The sequence below is a fragment of the Rhopilema esculentum genome, chromosome 10 (assembly GCF_057945365.1).
Source record: "Rhopilema esculentum isolate cy_ngs chromosome 10, ASM5794536v1, whole genome shotgun sequence".
In the NCBI taxonomy this organism is placed as follows: domain Eukaryota; kingdom Metazoa; phylum Cnidaria; class Scyphozoa; order Rhizostomeae; family Rhizostomatidae; genus Rhopilema; species Rhopilema esculentum.
This window is the reverse complement of record NC_142824.1, coordinates 4,608,983-4,630,317: the sequence shown is the minus strand read 5'-3', so window position 1 is coordinate 4,630,317 and position 21,335 is coordinate 4,608,983. Positions and strand designations below refer to the sequence as shown.

The window sequence follows — 21,335 nt, the reverse complement described above, 5'->3', positions numbered from 1 at the left end:
GTCGGAATGTGTCCATGCTGTGTCACGACTTTGTTTTGATCACCAGTGTAGGCCCACAAAGCTGCGGCTTCCTGTTCCAGCTCTTTCCTCGCGTATAATTAATCGAAATTGACACTTCAGTTGTTCTCCAGAAACGATGAACAGCTGAAGGCTTCAGAATTGATATCTGGAATGCTCAAACTAAAAGCCGGTGGAACAGAACTGAGATTACCATCACTTGCAGTGTTCAATTTGCGAATCGCCGTCGTTCGATTCGGTTTGAGGCGATTGCGTCACTGACGTCAAAATTGCGTCTCAGTGTCAACAAACCGAAAACTTTTTGTCGGTTAATTCAATTCAATTTTCGAAATGCAAGAGCTTATATCTCACAAACTGTAAAAAATATCGAAAAACAAATAACGAATTCGTAATCAGCATGTTCAACTCCTTTAGATTAGCCCACGAAATGCAAGTGCAAAATTTGGCTGGAGAGGCCCTTTAAATATCATCCATTCGTTTGGCCACCATGTTTTACAATGCTTGACGAGATTTTACGACGTTTTACGATGTTTTACGATGTTTTACGAAATTTGATTTCCATCAACAATGTTGCTTTCGTTTCGTTTGGGCCCCCTTCAAAAGATTCACTTCCATGAGCATATTTGTTTTACTCACGCGAGCGCAGAAGGTTTAAATTCGGCAAATAAAACGCAGTAACCTTAGGAAGCTGTGCGGCAGCGCTTGATCACCACCACTGATCAGTGATCACCAGCACAGATGTTTTGACAATTGTTTGATTCTTTTTGCCGGGTCATAAAACAACGTCCAACAATGTTGGTACAACAATTTATTTGTGGATAATGTCTTACGGATATTTGATTCGTTTTTGTAGCTTTTCATGACAAACCTGTGCGTCGGTACCCCCACTGTTAAAATTTGCGTGTCAATCATAACGAGATACAGAATACCAGTTGGTAAAGACAAGCGGGTCTAATCGCATACCACAAATTTACAACACTGATCACCACTCAAAGCTTTTGTTCAATAACGTTTGTCTCATTAATTCAATTTCTCATTATTGCTACTAGGCTACCGGCTCCACCCCTTCTTCGGGTGGTGTGTGAATGTATTTTGCGACTTTTAACCAAACAGTCGCCTTGAAAAAAACACACCACAACAAAGAACTATAAAAACTACTTGGATGTGTTTGCATGAACAGTTGCCTGTGTTATTCTATAATTTATAAACAGCGTGATCAGACGAGGGTGGGTTTGATATCGAGCATGGGAGAAACAAAAGGGCGGATGGAGGCAGCAAATTAAGAGAAAGATCGGTTCGTCTTGCAGAAAAGCCTAAGAAAAGATGGGTGAGTTTTACAAGATTGATAAGGTTTTGCGAAATATTACCATAAGAACATCAGTCTTTATAAATTCGCTTAACAGCCACAAGAAAACAGCGACTGTAATGGATGGCCTAGCCATCAACAAAAACGAACAGGCCTAAATTGCATATTTTGGACTTTTTAAAGAAATCCGATAACACATAAGTTTATTAGGTAGAGGCTGTTGGTAAAAAGATAAATAGGAAGCAATTTTGTCATAACATCTATGCTTAAATGCAACTGTTTGCTCAATTTCCCTTACCTTGCCGCAATTTGGAAACTAATGGCCTTAATGAATTGGCAATATCTAGATCGACCGTGATCAACAGATAATTTATAGAACTTGAACAGTGGTTTGACCACTTTTCTCAAAGCTACTGAACTGACAAAAAGGATCATTTTTTTGTTTAGAAACCCTTGTATTGGCACTTTGATAGGTTTTATATGATATGATATTGCAGTAATACTGTAATATCTAGCAAATTGGCAAACTATGAACTGAATGTTGGTGTTATATTTCGACAACAATCAATAAGATCTTTTTTGCTTTTTCGATGATTTTTTCTACAAAAAGATCAGAGTGTCTTATTTCAAAGCACACTCTAGTAAAGTTTAACTGTTGATAAGTTATTTCAATGGGCGTAAGTTAAATCTTTTTGGGAGGGGGTTGTCAGGAAAAAACTTGCCCCCCCCAAACCAATCTAAGCAGATACATAAAATGAACAGGTTTTAATAAGACGCAAACATTTTAGAACATACTAATGCTTTTTACCTATGCTTAGTATATACCCAGTTGTTAGTAGAGAGTGCAGGAAAATAACCAACCCAAGCGAGGCTTGAACTCAGGACCCTTGACTGTTGTGGTTTGAAATAGGTCAATTAGATATGCAAGTTCATGACATCATCTTCATTGGGTTTTTTGGCCTCCTAGGAAGCCAATAAACAACAATATGGCTGTTTAATTGATTCATCCTAGTCTAGTCCTACTGCTATCTCGATTCACTTTCATGAGCATACAGTCTTTGACACATTAGATAATAAGAAATGATGCTAAAAGGAAGTGCATCCAAAGCTACAACAAAATAGAGCCAACTCTTACAATGTTCTTCAGAAAGATAACGAGATAGTTGACTATAAAAATTACACACTTATTTCATGTTTCTAACAATGTTTTAGGTCTCTTTTTCACAGGGCATTTTGAGTGGGCCTGACTCTCTTTACTATTGCACTTATTTGGTTTTTCGTTATTTTTTTATTTAAGTTTGATGAAATGATTATTTTGTTGTACCTATAAAGATATAGTCATTTAGTAACACAATTTATTTTTGTCATAATGAGGTCAAAGATACGTCAAAAATGACATTGACAATGAAAAATGACAAAAATGAGGTCAATTACATGCTTCTCTCAAGTAAGATGTCACAGGTGCATCAAAATTGGCCTTTTTGAATTCTAAAGATAGCAATAACTTCACTGGAAATTTTCTTAGGCTTATTAATAATTCAAAGCAAATAAGGTTGTGAAAATGCCCTTGTGAATATTTTTTTTAATGTCATACAATTGTCCCCAAAAGACTTTTCTGACAACTTAAATTTATTAATTATAAAATCCCTGTCTTCATAAGGGTCAAGAGGATTGATAAATAAAATCTGGAACATCTTCTAAACTTCTGATTTTGTTCTCTGAGAATCTTTTAGTGACATGATCAACATAAGCGTACATCTAAACCTTTACATGGGCCCTTTTTCAATGCATGTGATAGTATCATTACCAATCCTTTCTAATTTGCATCCCTGGCCATTCCCTGCTGCAAAGTCAAAGAGTAGACAAACAAAAGTTCATTATTCCATATAAAACCCTTGTTTAAAACTCAATCCCAAATCAATCCCAAATTTTTCAAAAGTAGATTCCTCCGTAGAGGTAATAGAAAGGTATAGATTTTCCTCCACAGCTTTGCCTTCAATATTTCCTGTGCAACAAACTATGCATTATTCAATGATATGGTTGCTTGATTTGACATAAATAGTCGAGTTAGTTGCCAAAGGAATGAAATTGCATAAAAAATAATCAGGATGTAAGTCGTATACAGTATAAAAGCATGAAAACAATTTTTTAACTTGAATAAGAATCTAAAACTGCAAAATCACAGTCTTCCTTTCTATCATCTTTTGTGTACATGGACTCATAATTTAATTTTTTCAACATGCTTTCAGAAACTGAAAAATCTTTACAACACTTGTCCTTTAAAATTAATGAAAAATTAAAACAAAAGGAAAAGTAAATTACTCATATTTATATAATGACAAAAGGAATCACTTCAAAATTTCAACAAATCATGAAACAAACTATAAAATACACAAAATTTCAAATTCAAGTCAATCATTTTTTATATTTGTGTCTCACTACATTGTTCTTGGCAGTGCTTAAGGGGTTACATAATAGTCAATTTGAGAATCCATGGACCAATTATAGCAAATTATCCATTCTTGTCCAATAATCCTGGAAAAATTCCAATTTTTACTTCAAATCCCAGATTACAATTTCTGAACCCAACAACTTTTCCATAGTCCCAGTTCTGTGAAATCTGGGATTGAATGATCCCAAATGGCAACCCTGCACACATTTATTTTTTTGTTTTTAAATGAATCCATGGTCAGTTGGAGACATTCAATGGAAGAAGTTCATTTGCATTTCGAGGATTTATTTCCATGGTAAAAGGACCAGGCTGACATAAAAAAAAATCCACGTGAAGCTGGATATGTTCCATGTACACTTTTTCAACCATGAGTCAATGAACCTTTAACAATTGTTGATTAGTTTCTGCTTTCTTCTATCACTCTTATTCGACAAGTGCTGAAAATCTCAAAGAAGTGCTTTCGGTAGTTTGCAAATTGATGTTTCAGTGATTACTTTGCACATCTAACTGACAACAGGTCCAAAAGTACTATTAACCCCCATAAACAGCTGCTTTGCTAAAGCTTTTTCGTGATAAATGTGGGATTTATACTTATTCAAGACTTGCATATAGCAGTTTTGGACTCGATGCCACTTGCCTATTGAGTCCAAAACTGTTAGAAGGAACAACAATCAGGCTCTACAAATAATCCAAAAAATGTTGCCATTATGGTTTTCAATCCTGCCTGATAGAGGAATCCCTTGTTTAGTCACAGCATAGAGTTTTTATCTTTGTTAAAATGCTCTATACACTGAAGAGTAGCAGACAAAAGCTTTCGTATCTTTCAAAATGTTTGTTTTATTTCAAATCTATTTTTGAATTCTGTACCATAAAAAGATTGTTTGTAACTATAATTTTTTATCAATTTCCCCATAGCAATTGCAACTGAGGTAAAAGCAGCTGTTATCTTTCTCATTGCTCTGGCTGCAATTGTTGGACTTTTGGTTGGTATCTACTTTGCCCTTAAGAAAGACTTATGTAATTGTCATGGAGGTTCAAAAAATAATGATGAAGAGGAAGAGCTTGTAGATGAAGAAACAGAGGGTGAAAAGACAGGTAAAGAGCCCATAAATGGTGTTATAGTGGCAGACCCAAAAAATGATGAACATCCCGAGAAGACTGAAGATGTTAAAGAAGAGCAAAACACAGAGGACAGTGAAAAATTGTTGGTGCCAGAAATTATTGTGACTGAATCTTCATTCCGCGCAGAAAAGCCTCCAAAGAGGGCATCTTCATTCAAGTCAGTTTTTAAAAAGATCACGAAGCCTATAGGAAAGGTAAGATTTGGTGGTGTTTCTTCAAAAGCTGCCCCTGAAAATTTTCCACTCACCTCTGCTGATGAGCAAGGCTATGGTGCAATGCAAAGGTCCGATTCAATGGAGAGTTTTCTATCAGGGGTGTCAGTTGTTTCAGAGAATATTGAAGAATTCGGACCAGAGGTGTCACCAGGTCGTTTGCAAGTTTCCTTGGAATATGACAAAAGAAACTGGACATTGATTGTTGGTGTTAAACAGGCAGATTGCTTATTGCATACAGGAAAGGAGAAAGTTTATTGGCAAGTTCATGTAACATTTTTGCCTTTCAAAAAACATCGCTTCAAAACCAAGTACAAATCCACATCAACGCCCATGTTTAATCAAACATTTGAAGTCGATGAAATAGCTGAACAAGCTCTAAGTCAGCTTGCTGTTAGGTTCAGAGTTTATGGAAGACTGGGAAAGACAGGAAAGAAAAAACTTGCAGGTGAAAGCATAGTTGATTTAGACTTAATGCAAGGTGCCCAAGGTAAGAAGACTGAATGGCATATCTTGAAACGAGGGAAAACAGGACCAGGTGGTAAATTGGTGTAGTAATTTGTTGTTGACTAACATGATTTCTATTTAGGCTAGATCTTATAACTGTTTTATACCTGTTGTTATGCATCTGTCTATACGGAATTCGGTTTTCGTGAAAGGGTTATTTATTGAATCGATCTCAAAAAAGGATTTCACTCAAGTTTTGCAATCCATTCCGGAAAAGAAGTAGAAAAACTATTACAAATTGTGTTTATGTGCGGATATGCTCAGAAAGACATTCTTCGATATTTTTTAAGAAATTAGCTTTTCTTGTTTCTTTGAATTCAAATTTCTTTATAACTGTGTTTATCAGTGAGAAGTTGAAGCATCTTAAGTTTACCATAAAATAAACCATGGAATAAGAATAATTTTCGGTAAGAACTAGAGACCTCGGGAATCGAGGGGGGTGAATGCATTTGTATTATTTTCCAATGCAAGCCTGACTTGTAAAAAGTAAGCGCCGTTCCATTTTTGTTTTTGGATAGATTTGAAACAAACACTCCTCAATGTGTTAGGCTTGTTTGAAGTCCTTCGGAATTTTTTCGTAATTTTGTAGATTTGTATTGTTAATATCAATAAATTAAAAAATTCGTATTTACTTTAGAATTAGCAGTGAACAACTAGCCGTTTCTTGGTTTTGTAAACAAAATGAGGACGTATTTAAATCAAGTTTAGGCCGCTGTTGTTTCAAGTTTATCCTATTTACATATTGTAGCTGGCGGTTGAAGCAGAAAAGATAACATCATTCTTAATCTTATAATTCCTGTTATGGTGATTAATTTGTCATTCTATCTAAGTCGAAACTGGGCTTATGTTTTTAAAAATCAAGCAAATGGTCTTGCAAGCGAACGCTTTGTGTAACTCTTCCCCAAACGTTGCCTGAATCTTTGTTCCTGCCAAAAAGAATTCTAACAGGCTGGAGCATTTTAAAATAAAACCCAAAGTAGTTTAAAGTCATTCTCTAAACAAAAATTTTACTTCAAGTGATCCTTCATCCTTCGTAACGAGAAATGTCTGCTGTATGACCATGTAAAGTGAATTTCCTTGCATATTGAAACCAGTGGCGGCGCCAAGGGGTGGTATGGGGGTCTATATATGGTCTATATATTTCTTCTAAAAGTGGATTAAAAAGCGCTGGGTAGGGGTAGATCGAATTTCCCAAGGAAAGGGACGAATCACTGGAACGAGGCAAAATGGGTGTGGTCACACTGGCCACGCCTATTACCCTCCCACTCTGTAATAGTTGGCGCCGCCACTGATTGAAACCTTGTTCATGATGTATAAATTTATTTTGATTCATCATTGCACAGTTTTTTTGGTGAGTTTTTGAACCAGTGGCTCTAAAAATGAGACATCCTATCCTGTTATTTATAGCTGCCGTAGTTGGTATCCTTTTTACTGTTTTAATTTGCACTTACGCTTTGTGAATCCTTCGAAGCTTCATCTAACTGACGATCAATACAATTCTTTTAATATTTTAGTTTTAATTTGAAATTAGATATTAGGATTATTTATTCTGTCTATTTTTGATTGGTGTTTATTTTGTAGTAAATGAATGTTCTGATATAAAATGTTGTAAATTCAACTTTTATTTTTTTGAAATTTTGAAAAGGAAAAGTGTTACATTTTTTTGTAGTTTTCAAAGTCCCATTGGTTGTTCTTTGCAAAACTTTTACATTTTGATCGGGTCCATCCGTCTTGCACGCCAGCACTTTGAGCTCAAAAAAGTTTATGGATTTTCTTTCAATGATGGCTGTCCACTGTGACTGTGAGGTAGGAATGATAGCAAATAAGAAGCCTAGGTACCTTGGAAGCAAAAAAATGATGGAAAAAATCGAGCAAAAGGCCACATGCTACCAGTGATCATACCACGAAACTCATAACACGACCATACCATGACCTTTTTATTTAAACATGGTACTTTTTTCTCGAATGCGAGCGTTCAAGCACTTTTGTTTGATATATTTTTCGATGAAATTCTTCGTTTTTTCAGCTACTGAGAGTCACGCTGGATGCTATTTATGCCAATGTTTTATCTCAAAGTTGCTATTCCTTTGTAACTGATAACCGAACAATGAATTCTGTATTTGTTTTGATTTACCGCTTGTAAAACTTTTATTCTGAGACGAGAGACCTATTGTAAAATTACTTTTGCAATGTTTTGACTTAAGAATAAATATCGTAAAAATATTTCAATAGCTAAAATTTCCTCTAAAATCGTCCACTGTTTCGGCATTGCGCTTGGGCATGGCTGTTCTCTACTTCTCTCGAGCGACATCAAGGAAAAGGGGGTTGCTAGTTCAATCCAGTTGGCATTGATTTGCCGAAGTAAAATTCCATGCAAAGATTATGGAATGCCCTTTTACTCAAGTGGTGTTATGAGAAACCAACTGGTTCCGGTAGAAGAGACCAACAGCGAGCCCACCCCCCCCCCCCCCAAAAAATACCAGTAGTAGAGAGAAATCAGGTAACTATCTGAAATGAATCCACGGAACCACAGCAAACATTGAACCATTGTATAAAACAGTTTTAGTTCAACGGGTAGAGGAGGCTGCAGAATAAATCATTCAAAAATTCAGTGTTTCAAGACATTCGACAATCATTGCAGCTAAATTGACATAAGGAAATAACTTTTCTTTATGCCATGCCCATGGCAGAATCATGAAAGGCATGAAAAATAGAGATCAAGGTCTTGTCAAAGCATCGCCTGACTTGATCAAGGTCATGACATGGCAAGATAAAGGTCATAATATGGCAAGATAAAGGATATAGTGAGTCTGGTACCCAGGGTAGATAAAGGTAATGACATCTTTGTTGTGGAGCCGAGTCTAAATTTAGGGCTATTAATTCATCCATTTTCCTGAACCACCGGGGAAATTTGCACAAACGCATTTGGGCGAGAGCTGGTGGACAAAATTCACATCTCATGGGCCTTCGCACCATATCACATCATCAGTGCTGAGGAGAGGGTGTCAGAGGGGTCACTGACCCGGAGGCCCTTGGGTATAAGGGCCCATAAATAACAAAGCATTAAAAAAAAAATTTAAAATGATAATCCAGCCTCTTCATTGCCACAAACTGTCATTAACAGAGACAATAATGACAAAAGTCTATGAATGAAGTGAGGTAGAAGCAGTTTGAGTCTTTGACTGCCTGAGTGTTCAAGATATTTCAAGAGTTTCTCACCTTTGTGGGCTTGGGCTAAAGAAGTTGAAAAGCTTCTGAATATTTGCAAAATTGTGTCGACTGTGATCGAATTTAGTTAACGAATTAACATTTTTCATTTTCTATAACTTTTAAAATTTATAGGAAATTTTCATTTTTATGCATTGTTGTGTTAAGTTATCAGTTATGCTCAAATTATATCGAATAGCAAACAGAAGTGAAAGCCACCAGACAATGGCCTAGATTGGAAAATTCATAGGAGGGGCGAGAAACTTAGATTTTCCAACACAAATCTAACAAGCATTTATACTTTTTTCATAAATTTTAGCATAACATAATGACATGTGAACTTAAATAAGTAAATCTTTTGATATATTCAGATATTCTCATGTTTATTTAGCTTTAAATTCTTTCCTATCAAAACAAGGCAATTGAATAAATATAGACAATCGTGTTAAAGTACCGACAAGACCAAAAGTTTTCCAAAAAATAACAGATCTACAGGGGGAGGGTTAGGGTCGGTTAAGGCTACGGAAACTTCTTACCCCCCTCTATCTTCGCCACTGTCACCAGAACAGTTTAGCCACCGTAGCAACTTTAGCAACCAGAAAAGCCACCAGAGCAATTTTAGCAATCCTCATTTAAAAAAATTCCTGGGGAGCATTCCACCTAACCCCTAGAAGGGCCTAGAAGCGTCTACCCGAAGGCATGCTTTACTATTTATCTTTCGTCCTGACCCAGGGCCCAGAGTTTCATTCTCATTTATTTCATGACAGATGACACCTTCCTTTTCTATACAGAACTGCTTGGTTCCCGAAAGAGCAACTAATGCTCCTACCACTATGATAAGCGATAAGCGATTTTAACTGCGCATGTCCAAATAAAGCCCCGGCCAAACAGCTCGATTTTTCACTCGATTTTTTTACTCAACAAGAAGTCGAATAGAAAATCGAGTCGTTTGGCCATCTTGTCGAGCCAGTCGCGTCATTTCGAGTGATGTCGAATGATGCCGAGCAAAGTTTGATCGTGATAAAAAAATGTTAGTTAAAAATGTATGTCGAATGAAAATCGAATCGTTTGGCCATCCATGCTCGATTTCGCTCAATTTTGAAATCAAATGTCGAGAGAAAAATTGAGCGAATAATCGAATCGTTTGGCCAAGGCTTAATGCAAAATTTTGAAAGCAAACGGACCTTTGAACAAATGCTGGATCGTCTCCCGAACAATTCACATCTTAACAAACAATGATTACTGTAAAAGGTTTGACATGTTTATAGGGTGTCTCTTAAAGTACTAGGATCATTGTTGATGGCGAAACGTATTCAAAAAAGTTATTTTTGAATTGATAGAAATTCGATTAATAAACATTATTGCACATATTGCAGAGTTGTTAGCTAAAAGCTACGCAAAAATGTGGAGCACAGTTCATTTGTCTCACCACTGTGTAGGAGCTTATTGTGACCGTTTTATGCAAATTTATGTTTAGTTGTTTTAAGTTGCGGCAAGCTATGAATTGTGGCTTGCCTAAATTAGCTACGACCATGGAAAATGAATATTTCAATATCCATTTTCCATGGTCGTAGCTAATTTAGGCAAGCCGCAATTGATAGCTTGTCGCAACCTGAAACAACTAAACACAAATTTCAACCAAACAGGAAGTTTCCATCAAAATGTCATTAAATTGAGAAAATTGCAATTCAGAAAGCATTTTGAATTCATTTTAAAAAAGTATTTATGTTTTTATTTACAAAAGCTTTAAAGACTGTGGTGTAGGAAAATTCGGTGTAATTATTGATTTATGGTCTTGAGATAATTTTTCTCCATGTTTTAGTCATATTGAGACATTCTCTGGAGTGAATTGCACTTTCTGTGTGATTTACGCAGGAAACATTTTATTAGAATGCTGATTATGATGAATTTGTAAAATTAATTCCAAGGATTCTCTTTAGTAGTGGTATTACATTTCGGCTAAGGTGGCTTTGCATCATCTTAACTCTCATTTGCAACAAAAAGCCCGTATTTAATTGTTTAAGTACTTAATGCTTTGCTACTTAAGCAAAAAATCAAGTCAGCATGCCTACAGTTGACTCTTTGCCATAAAGATATCAAACCATTTGCTTGAGGGTGATTAAAAGTATTTATCTTCGACAAAAATGGATTTCATAATTTTTAATCAAGTATGGTTTTCCATGATTGCAAAGAAAATCAGTTAGTTGTTTTGTGTTTGCATGTATACACAAAAGTGGTAATCTGTACGTCTGACTATAGTATAACGAAAAAAATGTTTAAATTATCTAATATGTTTTGGTTTATAGAACAGGGCGGGTCCAAGTTTAACTCCTAGTTTTACTTTTCATTCGATCATCGGGCATCAGTTTTTTACAATTCTTCATATTTTGCACCAAATACTATACCTAAATAAGGTAAACTGCAATTTTTATCAAATCATGAAAAACTCACCTTCGTTGGCGAAAACACCAAAGTCCATTAGGCCATAGCATTTTCTTCCATCGAGCAACGTTTGTCATTGCATATCTCGACTGGCACTTGCTCACATCTGAATACAGAAGAGTTGCTATTCTAATAGAGAATAGGAGCAGGTAGTATGCTTGAAACAAAGAGTTGATTTTATTAATTTCTGTCAGCCTGCCCTAACATACATATATCTCTATGGAAAATTGATTGTTTCTACGTTTTTTGCTCAAAACGGCGATACCGGTACTAATCAAAGTGCTAAGAGGCAAAACAATTGTGAATAGAATCAGTGCTTGAAATTGGAAGGAAATTTTCTTTTAAAAAGAAATTTGAGCTTTCGGAAGAAAAAAGGAAATAGAAAAAAGAAGGAATTTGTAAGAATAACTTGGAAAAACCAATGTTGAAATAAGAACTATATTAAGAAAAGCCGAGCTTCAAATTATCCAAAAACAGGACACCGTGGCTCGGCAAAAATTGATTGGCTTTTAAGAAAGAGTGTAATTCAAGACAAATTTCCCAAAATAAAGACCTGAAAAAAAGACATTCATACGGTGATGGACCGCAAAGAACGACATTAAAACCGGAAAGATCTGTCATATCCAAACACCGCGTTGTTTTTTTTGTTTTCTGTGAAAGGTTGAGCGCTTTCTCAGTCTTTGACTCTGCCATCAAAATTATATGGTTCTTCACATTTTGCCTTGTTAGAAAGGACCAGGTCACATCTTCGTCTTTCTGGTCAGAAGCATCTATCAACAATTTTGGGACGCGGAACTTTGGCTTACAATGACCGGAACAGCAAATTTCCACTGAGAATCGCGCGGGACGGCTGATTTCTACCGCCTGATAACCCCAACCAAAAGCAATGACCCTCTGGGTATAAAAATATCTCGAGCTTTAAACAAATCTTGGAATAGAAATCTGACACTGATAAGAACAAAGTTTTAATCCTGCCAAATGCTAACCTAAGATAACGAAGAGAAACAAGCACTTAAATTGTATTTTGTTAATAAATGGACGATACAATTTTCGATACATGTAATAAATATAAACCATGAATAAGGTAACCAAATATTTTTACAACGTTAAGGGACATCAAGATTTTCTTTGGTTTCCTTTAATCAATTTTAATAGCTGTCATTCCCCACCTAATGAGATTAGTTATCTATTCAAGTTTTTATTAATTCACCTTTCTTTCGAAACCTCACTTCATAGTTTGGAAACCAACGTGGCATTTTGCTTTTTGGATTTCAGCCAAATATATTTGCATCCAGAGCTAAAAAATCCAAATTGTGAATTTTAAGTTTGAAATTATAATTTAAGAAGGGTTTTATACCTTATGATACATGTTAGTGGATTGTCGTCAATGTATAAGAAATTTCTATTCATATCGACAGGTTGTGTCATTCATTTGCGCATCGCCTGTTGTGGTTTTCAGCGTCTATTGCTTAACGACATCAGACAATGGGCCTCGTATCGAATTTCATATAAAGCGTGGTTAGTTTGTCTATTTTCGAATGGCTCTCTTGTTACAATGCCGAAAGTTGAAGTATCGAAGTATTTTGAAGGAAATGCATCTATGAATGACCAGTCTTTTGCTGAAAAGGCGGAAGGTAAATTGCGTTTCTTATCGTTTATTTGTTTTTTAAAACGCCTATTCAGAGTCTTGCACCGAAATTTTTGCTTATTTGAAAAACAGCAGGTATCGTTGGAAAGAAAAATTGCTTGTGCCTTGATATCTATGATGACAGCTGTTGAATGTTTTACTTAAGGATTCAGCGTAAGAGCTTTTAGTAGGTGTTGTAAATAAATTGCCATTTCTCATTGCGACAACTAACTGTACTTGCAAATACTGTTAGCTTTTTATAACATTTTATTCAAATTTCTTTCAGCAAAGAACCTATTTGTTATGATTTAAAAGTGCGCAGAAGTTTTCGTAACCCTAACCCTACTCCTTACCCTAGCTGTGCTCCTAGCTCTAACCCTAGCCCTAACCCCAACCCTAGCCCCAACCCTACTCCCTAACTCTAGCCCTGAGCCCACTCCTAACCATAACAGCAGTCCTATCCCTAAGTTGTAAATGCACCCTAGCACGTATCACTCGTATTGATCTATATCGATTTTCCTTAACCTGGCTGAATGTTCTTTCAGTTGGATTCAATTTAGGAGTGTCTACTTAACATAAGATAGTGTAATAAAGGTAAAAAATAACTGTGTTGATTATAGGAAAAGGATAAATCACTTTCAAAACACGCATTAATACTTCAATCGCGTATTTCAAAAGCAAGCTTGGCAATATTTTTCCAAGCTGCCCATACATCCCGTGATGACCAAAGTCCTTGTCCCGCGAGGCATGTACAACAAGGCGGTACAAACAAGTTGCATTTACATAACCCCGTAATATGAGCTTTCTTGAGACATGCCAAAGGAATTAACATGTTTGAAAGAAATCTTCCTTTTCTTTTATCTTTTTCATCTGGAAGACATTTCAAAGAATGCTCCTGCACCAAACGGGCGCACGAGACATCTGTTGTGCCAGATGAGTGGGGAAGTTATATATTGCTCAATGATATCAAAATGACAAATAAAAGAAAAACGAATGTCAAATCAAACGATTTCAAAAAGGGAAAGTATTTATATTGGATATAAGATATTTTGCCTCAATTTATTGGCATGAATGTATGTGCGTTTTGGCAATTTCACTTAGGGGTTTGGATTACATCGAAAATTCATAAAAAACAATGTTTGATGTATTTTTATAGGAAGAATAAAATAACACTAGATAAGATAAAAATTATAATAAACTTGACTGCTTTGTCAACAGTATGGTGAAAATAGTAGCTTAATAGAACTAAGAGGTAATTTTATAACTCGATGATTAAAAACATTCTCCACATAAATGAAATCGTAGATTTGACCACAAAACAAAATGGTAGTTACTATTATTCCTTGAATCTAATTAGAATCTGCAAAATGTTGCGGTTTTGCGGTTGTTTTTGAGTAGCTATCTGTTATAGCATCTCTCAAGTGAGGCAGTAGCGAAACAGAGGCTCGTGCAGGGGCGGACACTTGGTCAAATATTGGGGGAGGGGGGCAAGCCTATTGTTTCAATAAGATGACATCACATTTCCCATTGTCATAGAACAAAAGACATCCCTTCCCTCGCCCCTACAGGGTGATGCTATGGCCGATCATAGTGGGCCCATGCATTACAAGAAAGAACACCTCTTGTTCAAGTGTTGACATTGAGTACTCTTGTACCTTTATTCTGCGATCATTTTCAGTAATTACACACTTTTTGTATAGTGAGAATACCTAACTTTTGCTGAGCCTCAATATTCTTAATTTTTTTATTTTTCTTAAATTGTCCTTAAGCGATACCAAGTGTAACTGAGTCGCATTATAGTCGTGTTAATGACTCCACGGCCGGATATGTCTTTTTCAAGACATATATTACATTTGTTTTGCTTTCCAAAAAACACAAGCAAACAAAAAATTCAATTCTTGGTGATGCCTTGGATTATTCTTGAATTATTCTTTAATTTTCCGCAATTTTGAGCCTTAATATTCTTGTAGACGATGTTCTTATAAAAGGTGTGTATTGTTTCTAAAGAGTTTGTTGATTTTACTTGCGTCTTATATGTAATCCTTAATGTTGGGGAAAATCTCGTCTAATTTGACCACCACAAGGTTATCAATAATTCCTGATGTAGGGAGATTACAATTTTATTAAGCTATTTGTACACGGCTTCGATAGGTGGCAAAGTTATTCGACCACAGTCAGGAGGCATCTGAAAAATAAGCTTGATGTATGCATCTTCTAGATAAAGATGTTCTTGTCCTCCAGTCGTGATTTCAAATCGAATTCAAATCATAAAAATTAAATTTCTTACATAGAAGGGCCAACAGGTGGCTTTGAAACTGTTCAGATTTAATGCTTTTGTAATGCTGGTAAAAAAATTATGAATAAATGATCTCAACCAATACATTTTGCGATCCATGTTTTGATTACGAGCGTATTTATTTGATCTCGTTTATAAAAAGCCATTTCACCAACCACGTGGAGATATAAATCTTTGATGTAGATAGGCAAAAAACTTTGCCAATCGACGCAGTCCTCCACCTCTCGATACTGTGCTATTCTTGCCTAGTCAAGGATATTAAAATTACGCCCGTGTAGATAGCCTAAAATTACTGCTAAATGATAAAATGGTTGCTAAGGTACAACGAACGAACAGATAAACAATTAAAAAGAGAACTTATGCTCTCCAAAGGTACAAGATTACTTAAGGAACGTAAAGAATTTCGTTGGAAAGATCTTGCGTGTCAAGAGAGCTTTTTACAGGAGGATTGAAACGAAACATTTTAATCATAAAGAATTCTGACCCTAAAATCACCTTCCAACGTTGCAGCTATCGTGGTTCATGTCAGCGTCTTCAGTTCATTTGCATATGCCCATTCTTCGAAATCTGCAACCCATATTAATAAGTGTAGCATTGAATGTTGGGCAGATTATTTGTTTATACATTTTAAAGGGAATTTTAACCTTGAATATATTAGAGAAGACAATTGAACTAAGTGGAGCTGGCGAGGAGGTATTGGGGTAGGATGACTGGCAGTCTTGCCCTAGGGAGACAAAGTGCCCGGTTTAAAGAAGTGACTTTTACATTGGCTTTTTTTATCATCAGGGGGCATTTCAATGATATTCTGACTGACTGTAACTTCTATTCTCTTCATAACGTGTTACGCAAAAGTCGTAAACAACTACCAGAAATCCAGAGGTCACCCTGTTGCAAGAGGCCTAGAGCAGATCGAAAAAGTATCGTTTCTAAAAGAATTTGTTAAAATGCATACATTGATTAAATTGCCTTTTGTCTCTGGATCATTCCAGCATCTCTGGATGAACTAGCTGTGATTATTTTAAAACCATTTACGATTTCTAATGTACTATTTATGTTACTTGAATTAAATCGAATCAGTTCAATATGATTATGTCAACTTTACAAGATAAGTTTTAGATTTTAGGCCAACGTTTTATATTATTTCATGTCCAGCAGGGCATTTTTTAACATATAAAGTGGTGGGGAAATTCCCCACCAGCCCCTTTCATTGCCCTACCAGTGGAACATGTTTGCCCCACCACTTAAGTGCCCTGATGATTTGGTGACTTTTTTACTTTTTGCTTTATTTGAGATATTTGTGGATGAAATCTTCATTGAACAGGCTTCAAATTTCAATTCATTCTTCTGAAGTGGTTCAAGCTGCATCAGAATTTCTTGAAAGACGCCTGCACACAGAACAGGATAAAAAATATTGGAAGATATAAGGCAACTTTTGAACACAAATTCACTGTCTGTTTTTATAAAAGCAGGTATTTCCTTCGTAAAACGCCTTTTCCCTGGCAATGAGGGTAAGTTTGCTGATGACAGTTGCGATAAAATCAAAGTTGTAGAATTTCTCCCAGAAGGCAATGATATCGGTTCAAATCTTTCAGTTCGTTTGCGCAAGTTAGTAGCAATAACGACTGGAATTGTGCACAAAATATTTGCTGCCATTATGAGTCTATCACCACATTCCATGCAAACAGAACACATTGTTTCGCATCACAATATCGTGGCCAGTGATGCAAGAGTATCAATGACAGATGATACAACTAATTCTCGCTTATTCACTGCGTTGAATGGCATTGGAACTGCTCATTATGACCCAAGAGCTGCTGTTGCTCATTTTCTTGCTGCAAAAGAACGAAGAAACCGAGAACCAGACTTTGAAACTTTTAGCAGATGTCAATTTGTAAAGAATTTTTTCAGAAAAGATGGATACTTTTAGTTATAAACTAGCGATCAGTGATTTTGTTCTATGGTCTATAGCAATGTTTTAAGAATATTTTTGAAAGCCTGTTTATCTGTAAATTCTGCCTTTATCTATATGCCCTTTTCTAAAATGCCCCACTAGTGGAAAATTCTTAAAAAATGCCCTGGTGTCCAGGATCTCAAAATCATACACAATACTGAAATGGTTACATTGCGTTTTTCTGTTGATCGCATTTGGCATCTATTAACCATCTTTTTAAGAGATATTAACCATCTAATGCACTTATTGTTTTAAAGAATAGACCACATTCCAGCTTGGTCCTAACTAGCGACACAAGGAAAAACACAAACACAAGAGACTTATGCACCAAGGAGCACGGTTAGAACACAGACATGAGCACAAGCATAAGAATACCAAAACTTCCGTTAGTCTTACGTTATTGTTGCTATTATTTCCAGTAAGGACTTTCAAAGCACAAATGCCATTGCTCTGACGCTTAGATCATCGCTTGCATTTGTGCTTGTGCATTTGTCGCTAGTAAGGATCAAGCTAACGTTGAAAAGGAAGTTATGGCTGCGTGAATTACCTTTTTTTCAATGCTTCAATGCGTTTCGAATTTGACGGATGCTTTTGATGTGTATTAGTGTATTCAAGCTTTGTTTGCTTAGAATTCTACAGATTTTTTTATATAAATTCGATTAACAGTTACAATACACTAAAAACAAATAACCTACAAGAGTATAGTGCAGGGAGCATGAAAATACATTCCAACCCTGCACCTATTACATATAATAATACTATACATACTTTGAAAAAAAATAAAAGAATTTACAAAAATCACAAACATTACGTAAAAAAGGAAGAGAATGTCACCGTGAGCTCTCCACACAAGGAACCCAGAGTGGGACCTTGAATGAGCTAGGATCTCGTTAAACAAGGGGGTATCTTGTACCAAGAATTCGTCTAGCAAGAAGTTGTTTTGGAAAATTGGTGTCCTTCAAAAATACAAGGGTCCGCAGAAATATTCGATGCGCGGAGAGCTCACAGTTCGTTTATGATGACGTAAAGATGGCATAGGTTCTGCGACTATGCAAAGTTGTAAACGCTGAAATCATGTCATTGAAGCGAAATCTGATATTGAAAATGCAGAATTCTTCCAATTAAAACTCTATAATATCTTTGAAACTTCCATGAAAGCGCAAAATGGAAAGAACCATAAAAAATGAAAATGGTATATTTCATGTATATATGTTATATGTTGGGACATGGTGGTGCCAACAGTATTTTTGAAGAATTTAAAAACCAAGCCCTTCTTATATTACAGGAATGCCCCTTGTTTGCAACATGTGTGTATAGGTGTATTTTAGAATTTGTAACATAAGCTTTTCATAGGTATTTAAACAAGATGGGCAAAAGTGGCGTTATTACCCACCGTCTCCATCCCTATCTTAACACCATAGCAAGGGTCGGGAAATGAGGACTTCGTAGCATATGGTGCAACTCTCTACATGATGCGAACAGCATTGGTAATTTTGTGTTGCGAAAAAGGGGTGAATATGCTGAAACTACCTGTGGCATTGGTTCTGGAAGTCAGTTTATACATTTTTGATAAGAAATTCTTGAATTTGTGTATGACTTCAAGGAAAATCCCATGTTTTGTTTGACTTTGACCATGACTTTGTTTGACTCATTATTGTGCTGAAAAAGCAGTATACTCAATTCAACCAGAAGAGTTAATTATCCTCAAAAACACATCAGTATTGTAACATTGATAATAATGATAAATTGGATATTTGAGTCTTTGGACGTTATCTGACATTTTATACACTGATTGGTGTAGAATGAAAGCTACTTAGTTTATATTTCTAATGTTTCATGATATTTATAGTTAATAACAAATGGGGGAATAATCTACTCTGAATTCTTAATGCAGTTTGTTTACGTTTTTCTAAAATCTCATGGAGCTCAGTTTCTTTAGTTAATGTCGCTCATGCATTTTTTTGCTAGATTTTGCAACGAAGTTTAAAGTTCCGATTGCCTTTCTATCGGCTCTTCTCCTGATCACTGCTCTTCTTGTGCTGTTGTACCTTGCTCTGAAACGGGATTTATTCAAATGCCAAGAATCTCGAAATAAAGAAGACGAAGAGGAGGGGGGTCTTGAGAATATTTTGCAGAACGAGGAGATTAACTGTAAAGATATCCAAAATGAAGCATCTGCTGATGACTTCTATCAAGTAGATAAGGATGGTGATTTTTACGTCGGGGATCTTGAATTTGAAAATAACATTTGTCAAAAGAAGGACAATAGATCTGACATAGAAGCTGAAGATGACAGAAGCGAAAACACAGATTTAAAAGAAAGGCATGAAGAGATACCGTCTGTTTCTGATTTAGGCTCTTCGAGAGAAAATGCATTAATGCAAGAAGATACAGGAGTTACGGACTCGTTTGAAGAAAGAAAAAGTTTAGATGATACAGTAACAACATCATCTTTTGTTTCAACTAAACCAGGAAGTTCTCTCTCATTCAAAAAGGTATTAGGGAAAATCAAAAGGCCAAAAAGGCAACCAAGTACACAGCAGCATAATACTTGTGAAGAATATCCACTGGTTACCAATGATAGTTTCTATGGCAGTATACGCTCTTTAACAAGAGAAGACTCGTACGCAAGTTCTTATGCAAGTGCGAATAGCATTTTAAGTAGATCTACAAAAAGCGAAATCAAAACCAAGGGTGGACAAATCCAGCTTGCTGCAAGATATGACGAGGAAACGTGTACTGTTGAAGTAGCAGTTAAACAGGGGAAATATTTTACCTCTCTAGGTGAAGGTCGAACCTACTGGCAAACGCATGTAACTTTTCTGCCTCATAAAAAGCACAAATTCAGGACAAAATTTAAACCAACCTCGACGCCTATATTTAAAGAAGTTTTCAAAGTAGAAGACATTCCGGTGCAAATTCTGTTCCAGTTAAGTATCCGTTTTAGAGTCTATGGGAAGTTAGGAAAAACAGGGATGAAAAAGTTTATTGGCGAGACTGTTTTTAATCTTGATCGTCTGGAAGAAGATTCGCTTGACGAGTGGAAAGTTGACTGGTTCGATTTGGCGATTCCTAACTCAGGTTCAAAACAAATTGTTTAATGTTTCTACATCAGCTGAAGACATGGCATCATCTTTTGAAAGAGTCTTTGTCACATTGGGTGCTTCGTGATTACTTCTAAAAAAACTGCATCGAAGGGTATGTTAAGCCTGATAGCTTGCTCATGCCGTATCAGTATCATCTTGCACAGAAATGAAAAGGAGTTTGACAAGAAATCTTAGAAACAAAGCTCGCGAGAACTTGAATTCTTATATGTCATTTCTCGATAACCAGTCATTCCGTTGACGTGGCCAATCATCACGTGATACTAAAAGCTGGATATTTAAAGTAATTCTTGCTGAAATATTACAAAAATTCATTCCAATTGAAATTAAAAGGAAAGTTTTGTTCATGAACAGCTATATAAGTATATAGCGAAAGAACTTTATATTATTTAAGCCCATGTGGTGTGTATATTGTGCGAGAAAAGGAGGTTACGGTATCACAACACAATAAAGAACAGTTAGCCTCAATATGCACAAAATTGTCGGTCTGCCTGCTGTTATTTAAAGACGGTCTTGCCATTAATTTGACTTTGAGTCGAGTTGATATTAATTACCAGATATCATACCAAGGTGTAAGTTTTAGAAAAATTAATTTTTGCATCAAAGCACTGCTTCAAAACTGAGTATTTCATACCGGCTTCTACCAATATCTACGAATCACAAGAAAGTATACAGGACCCAGGCCTCTTCTCTATTTTAGCTGGTGTGCACCACTTGGCTCCTAATAATGTTGCAAACACTAAACTATTACATATTTAAATATATCTTCGTATTTACAACTCTTTTATACCTTGCCTAAGCACCTTATGTAGTGTTCTTGTCAAACAATTTTCGCTACTATATTCTCTCCACCTTTGTAGTACGATGTTTATACTTTGGTAAGTTGGCACTCGTACAGAGAACTCCGAGATTGAAAAATAGATCAGACGAGATGGGCTCGAGGAAGTAATCTTTCTAGGAAGTAACTTGAATTTTTGTGTTTTACTTCGGATATTCTTAGCTTCAATAAGTAAAAGTTTCAAATGAGTATGTTAAGTTTGTATTTATGTGTATTGGTAAAAATTTATAATTTCCCAAGGATTTCTGTGAAC

The 21,335-nt window shown here is 35.8% G+C and overlaps 3 protein-coding genes across 3 annotated transcripts in view; 2 read left to right on the top strand and 1 right to left on the bottom strand.

Annotated features, from left to right (window-relative positions):
- LOC135690424 (synaptotagmin-14) overlaps positions 1-11,372 on the bottom strand; it is a 34,155-nt gene extending 22,783 nt beyond the window's left edge. Inside the window, exon 1 of the mRNA XM_065207993.2 lies at positions 11,276-11,372. Within this exon, the coding sequence (XP_065064065.1) occupies positions 11,276-11,303 (28 nt within the window). The 5' untranslated portion in view covers positions 11,304-11,372. The remainder of the gene's footprint in view (positions 1-11,275) is intronic.
- LOC135690488 (uncharacterized) lies at positions 699-7,235 on the top strand. Its single transcript, XM_065208055.2, has 2 exons — positions 699-1,345; positions 4,692-7,235. The coding sequence occupies exons 1-2, from the start codon at positions 1,342-1,344 to the stop codon at positions 5,663-5,665; spliced, it is 978 nt and encodes a 325-aa protein (XP_065064127.2). The 5' UTR covers positions 699-1,341; the 3' UTR covers positions 5,666-7,235.
- Positions 11,373-12,754: 1,382 nt separating the features above from the next.
- On the top strand, positions 12,755-21,324 carry LOC135690451 (uncharacterized). Its single transcript, XM_065208016.2, has 2 exons — positions 12,755-12,900; positions 19,109-21,324. Exons 1-2 carry the CDS (start codon positions 12,822-12,824, stop codon positions 20,239-20,241), a joined length of 1,212 nt encoding a protein of 403 aa, XP_065064088.2. The 5' UTR covers positions 12,755-12,821; the 3' UTR covers positions 20,242-21,324.
- The last annotated feature ends 11 nt before the right edge of the window (positions 21,325-21,335 follow it).